Below are 6,255 nucleotides of genomic sequence, written 5' to 3' on the forward strand. Positions count from 1 at the left end.
GGCAAGAATCGACAGCTCGGCAACCTGGTCATCGGTGAAGTGTTTTTGTAAGCAGCACACATTGGCGAGAGGCCTTGGAAACAGATCGGGGCTCTGCTGCTTAGTGTCTTCAATAAAGAACACCCAGCATAGATTTAAAAACAAACAAACAAACAAACTGGGAGATACAAGTATGGAACCCTGTTTTAGTAATTACAGGCTTTAGTGGCTATTTGAGAATCTCAACAATTCTCTCTGGTACTGCCTGACTGCCTTCCTGGGAGTCTGCCTACATAGGCATCCTTGGCAGCCTGTGCTCTGAGCAAGTCTCTGCTCAGGAATGCTGTCCATGTGACCATCTCTGCCACATCTGGTTTCATTTGGCTGTGAGGCCTCAGTGATACTCAGAACCGCTGAGGGCTTCCAACCCACCAATCTGGACAGCTGCTATAGAAACCCCTGGGGTCTCTAAGCACAGAAAATACCCGAAATGAGAAGGAAAATTGGTCAATAATTTGTAGTAAAGCAATACTGAAAACCAAGTCATTTCCCTGAACACTGCTCCGGCGTAAAGGCCTCTTGGTAATGGAAAAGGGCTCCAGTTTCATAATCCTTTTATGAAGGTAGAGCACCAAAGGAAAAGCAGTAATTTCATAATGACTAATTAGTGCTTAAACTGCAACTTTCAGTAGAAGTTTCCCAGAGAAGACAGACACCTATTTGGACGGTTTTCCAGAGGAAGGCAAGTGTGAGCAAGCTGTGAAACTTCATTTCACTTTGTTCCTGTAAGGTTACTGACGGTGGCATCACCAGCTCAACTATTTAGGTGCTCATTAGTTCTTCAGGACTTTTAGTGCATAAAGAAAGGGGGAAACATGTTAATAGAATTCAGTGTATGTGCTATTAAATGTAATGCAAATTTAGTAATCCGGTGCAAAATGTGCTTTCCAAATTTTCCCTCATTTATAATTAGAGATTTGCCATTCACACATAAAAGATGAATTACAATTTTTGTAGATTCCTTGTTAATAAACTGTGAAACGAACACAGTCTTCCTTGAAATATGTAAATGGTTTTCAGGCTTTAATTTATATAAAACTTGGTACTAGTGTTTTAGGTAAACTGTCTCATTGTGGTAGTTTAAATGAGAAAGGCCCCTATAGGCTTATATGTTTGAAAGTTTAGTCTCCAGTGTTTGGGATTGTTTGCACGTTAGAGGTGTGGCCTCTTTGGAGGAGGTGAGTCCAGAGCTATCTGACTCTCTCTTTCCTCTCCTCTCCTCTGCACCTGAACTTGCAGGTCAGATGTGAGCTCTCAACTACTATCCTATGATCCATACCTGGCTGCCTGCCACCATGGTTCCTGCAATGACTCTCTGAAAATGTCAGCAAGTCCTCCGTTAAATGTTTCCTTTTATAAGCTGCCTTGGTTGTGGTGTTCCTTCATAGAATAGAACAGTAACCAAGACATTAAAATTCTTGAGTGAAGCACAGATGATTTCCAGTTTTACTGGGAAGAGCACAAGTCACAAAGACAGTTAATAATTTGTCTGGGATTATGTAATTCCAAGTGGTGGAGCTAGGACCTGAACTACTTTATGTGAGTCTACAATTTGTATTCAAAAATGCTCCTCAACAGGATTGTGATCGAATTGATACTGTATTGTATGTGCATGATCATTATTAGGAAATCATAAGTGTGTTTTGAGTAATATTAATGAGAAAGTGCTCATTATATAATGCTAAATGGAAAAGACACGTGGCAACATTGTTAAATCATGTGGTCTCCAGTAGGATACTGATGTGCAAATGATACTTAATAACTATTTAGAATAAGTGTCTCTATGTTTTGAAATCCAGTATGCTCTCCATAATCTTCTGTACTTTCCACACCTCCCATAATTAGTGTGTTTACTGAACAATCAAGAAAAATATCTGGAGGAAAAAACCAGTTAGCTGAAGGTTGAAATAATGAGTGCACAGTGCTTTAGCTCCATAATACACACTGTACTGTGATCCAGAGCCCCATGAGGCCAGGCAGTGCTGTGGCTTGTCGTCAGAGAAGTAATGCTCCCTTTTGGGGCCAGACTGCTGGCAGAGCCACAACCCTAAATTGTCCTGATGCAAAAGTAAATTAACTCATGAGACTTGTGACCAGTACAAAGTAAATATAAAAACTAGGTGAGAAGTTCCTTATCCTTGGGCAAAACACAGAGCATAAATATACTCTTTAGCCCAACAAATACCAGGCTAAATTAACCAAAATTTACTTCAAAGAACTAGTTTTGGAAATAATGTATTCTACTTGTTTCTTAGGATTGGTGCCAAATGATCTCCTTAGCCCTTTATGTCCACCTCGGGCAAACTGTCATCACTGTGAAGCAACCAGTCAGTACCTTCCAATGTGTTTCAGGTGACACGGTAGACCTCACATGCTCTCTGCTGAGCCTCACAATGATGTCTAAAATTTCATCATAACTAAGCATGTCGTTTACTGGTTTATCAAAAGAAGACGTAGACATGGTCCCTGACTTGCTAACGTCACCTAGATGGCAGTTGAAGAGTGGAACTTCTCACCTAGTTTTTATATTTACTTTGTACTGGTCACAAGTCTCATGAAAACAGTCTAACTTCTTTCCAGACAATTGTCTTCTAGAAGGATCACTCTTACTTTCAATGTCAGTATATGGAAACTACATCAACAAATCTTTCCAAATTAGAAATTATTTGGGTTTCTGAATATCCTCAAATATATCTTGTGAAAATATACTAGTCATACAAAGTAAACTCTACTGCAGTTCAGAATTGTCCCACTACTAACAGAATCCCACAGATAATAAAGAAATAACAGAGATAGCATGAGTTTTTTGCAGCATGCTAGCTATGGGTTGGTGGTTAAAGCTGATATAAATAATGTTTTACACCTGTGAAAGTGTCTGTGCATGTGGCTTTCTATTTGTGAGTGCTTTCGTATGTTAAAATACCTACAAATACTACAAAATACTAATAGCTGGTGAATTAAGAGGGTAGAGTTGGTTATTTTATCTCACACTTCTGTTTCCTGCCACAATATCTTCACTGTAACTTTTGCTTTTATAATAAAAAAAGAAATTTAAATTTATAAAGAAACCATTTAAATTTATAAAGAAACCAACTAGCCACTTGGCGGCAGTATAACATGGTGAATGTGTGGCTTCATTTCAGTCCTATGCTAAAAAAAAAAAAAAAAAAATTGTCATAGACTTGATTTCTTCCCTGATAGTTCTGTTTGTAAGTTATTTTATTCAGATATCTAATCCTTGGTAAAATTACCCTCTCATAATTAAACACTCTTTTAAATGACTAGTTTAATTTAAATGCATATACCTCATTGATTTAAAGCCATGATAAAGACTCTAAAGGAAAATATCTACTCATTAAGGTTAATAAATATGAAATATAGTTATTTTCATATGATATAACTTTATAACGCAGTGAAGTTTTCATTGCCAAATCAACTGTAGTTTATGCAATAAAATTATATTATAATAAAAACACAATTTATTATTTTTAAATAAAATGATAGTTTTCACATAATAAAAGTTAAAATAAAAATAACATCAACATATGTTGTAAACCTCTACCTTTGCCAAATGGAAAATTATGCTGCATTTTAATGTTGTATTTCTGCTTTTAAAAATCCCGAAAGCATGTAGCTGCAAGTTCTTCTTGAGTTGTGAGAATTATCACTGCTCTCCTACATGAGCAAACTTGGCTGCTGGCCATGACTACATAACCTTAACCACTTAGAATTTGTAGAATTCACTTGTTAGAGTGCAGACAAAACTTAACAAACATTGAGAAGCTCAAAACAATTTCTGATTACCATAACTCACAGGAAACACATTCCTTTTTCTGTCAAAACACAAGACAGACATTACAGTTTCTTGATGCTTTTATCTTCTAAAATCCTCAGCCCATAGTTTACAGAAAACTGCCCTTAAGTTGCCAGTATACAATTAGCCTTTTCAAAAATTCTAAAGGCCTATATAGGAACCTTTTCTTTGAGTATGTGTTGTCTGTTATTAAACAAATGTCCGATGAACCTTTTGGTGGCTTGACAACAGAAATAGCTCGAGTTGTGTAAGACACTTTTTCAAAAGGGGAGTTTGAAAAGTGACGCCAGAGTAGCTAGATAGCTGGGGTTTGAGGGATGCCGAAGTTAGATCCTCCCTCAGAGGTGTCTTCTGCCAAGGTTGAGGGTTGTCACTTGACGTCACTTTTGGCTGCTCTCAATTATTGGGAAGCAGGAGATGGGCAAGCTTGCTCTGGAACTCTTTTGAATTCAGACTTAAAGTAAATTAACTGCCAAGCCTTCTTACCCCACCCAATTCTGAAGCTTTCATTCCTGGGGCCCTGAAAGTGTAATGGCTAGACAGGACTGGCCAAGAGCCACAGGAGCAGGAAAGCAGCAGAGAATTCTTAGTGACATCTCACCTCTGTATTACAACCCCAAAATATCCGCTCATAAAAGTTCATCTTAATGCAGCTAGGCCAGAGCCTATCCAAAGGCAGAGGTGACACAACTTCAACCGTCAAAAAGCTTAGGCTTCTTAGCATCACCTATTTGAAGAAACCAAGTAGGGACAAGTCACTGTGCATTTTTGTGGCAGGGTGGAATTTTTATCTTGGTATTGTCTTGGTATTTGTTGCCTAGAAACCAAGAGAAATTGCTAGCCACATTGGTATTTTAAAGCCTGGTGTAGTTTTTAACTGTCCATGCAGAAGTTCCTCCTTTGAGATGTAGTCCCTGAAAAGGAAATAAGAAATGTACACATTTGAGACCTTGCTTTATTTTACCCTCTGAACCTATGAGAATGACAAGTTTAATCATTTCCAAACAAGAGAAGACTGTCTCGGAGTGAGCCATCTGAACGGTAAGACCTAAAACGCTGACACTCTTTCTTGTTTTTAAGTTTTGCAGGTTACATCAAAATCATCTCATGAACCTCAGAAGATTGAGATGCTCACTGCTACAATCTTCAAAGGACATCCTACTTCAGGTAAACACACACACACACATGTATGTATGTATGTATATATTATGTATGCTACACATGTTACACATGTATATTCACTGGGGCCTCCTCAGCTCCTCAGCAGATAATTTCCACACCAAAGCTAATGTGTCAGAATTTCTTAGAAAAACAACCAGCTACTTTCTATGGGAAAATACTTGATTAGGTTCAAAATGTGCTTACACTGAATGCAAGCAATAGTTCAGAGGCACCTGTCTGCTGTGGTAGTGAAGTGGTTACGTTGTCATTTCAATAGGTTCTGGGTCTCAAGTCCCAAAATGTCTTTTTAAAAATATGCCACCTACCCACCATGTGCTAAGACTGTATATACATCATCTGTCAATTTCAAGAGCAATGTTTTGAGATAAATGCCGTGAATCTACTTTATGGATGGGAAAGCTGAAATTCAGGAAGGTTGAAAAATATTCAAATGTACAAAGCTGTTAGAAATAATGCAAATATTCCTTTTTGTATTTCCTTTCATTTGTTTGTGTTTTGTTTTTAAAGACAGGGTCTCACACTACAGCCCATTCCAAAACGTCCAGAAACTCACAGCAAGCCTCCTACCTCAGCTTCCCAAATGCTGGAATTATGGGCATGAGACACCATACTCAGCCCTATTCTTTTAAGTACACGTTCAGCCCCATTCTTTTATGTACAGAAGTCTGTTCTCTTTCTCTTAGATGAACCAGTTCCCATTTTGCTTCCTAGTATGGCTTGATATGTTTTTTTTAATTTATGGTCACATCTAAATGTTTCAGGCATGTAAAAATATTAGATAAAACTTTACAATGGGCAAATACAACCCTAAATTAAAATTTGACATTGGAAAACTTGGGGCCTGAATATTTCGCTAGTAAACTATTAACTCCCTGGCACGTAAATCTATCAGGTCCTAAATAAGAAAATTTGCAGGTCATATTGATGTTTTTGCACTTTTGTTAGTTATTTAACTAATATGCATTAGATAACTGAATACCAGGTACTGTTCTGGGCAATGAGAAATTGACAATGAAACAAATGGACAAAGCTAGACATAATAGTGCATGCCTATAATCCTATGCTAGGAGGAGGTAGGAGCAGAAAGAGCAATAGTTCAAAACCTAAGATACATAGCAGATTAGAAACCAGGCTGGGCTACGTGAGACCTTGTCAAAGAAGGGGGCATGGGGGGAGGGAGAGAGGGAGGAAGGGAGAGAAGGAGGGAAGGAGGGAGGAAG

The 6,255-nt window shown here is 38.0% G+C and overlaps 1 protein-coding gene across 5 annotated transcripts in view; it reads left to right on the forward strand.

Moving 5' to 3' along the window:
* The window catches only part of Il23r (interleukin 23 receptor), a 116,243-nt gene that overhangs the window by 100,334 nt on the left and 9,654 nt on the right, over window positions 1–6,255 (forward strand). For all 5 annotated transcript variants that reach the window (XM_028782464.1, XM_028782462.1, XM_028782466.1 and 2 more), the window contains one exon: window positions 4,934–5,020. In XM_028782464.1, coding sequence (XP_028638297.1) covers window positions 4,934–5,020 — 87 coding nt within the window. The remainder of the gene's footprint in view (window positions 1–4,933; window positions 5,021–6,255) is intronic.

The sequence above is a fragment of the Grammomys surdaster genome, unplaced genomic scaffold (assembly GCF_004785775.1).
Source record: "Grammomys surdaster isolate TR1022 unplaced genomic scaffold, NIH_TR_1.0 752, whole genome shotgun sequence".
In the NCBI taxonomy this organism is placed as follows: domain Eukaryota; kingdom Metazoa; phylum Chordata; class Mammalia; order Rodentia; family Muridae; genus Grammomys; species Grammomys surdaster.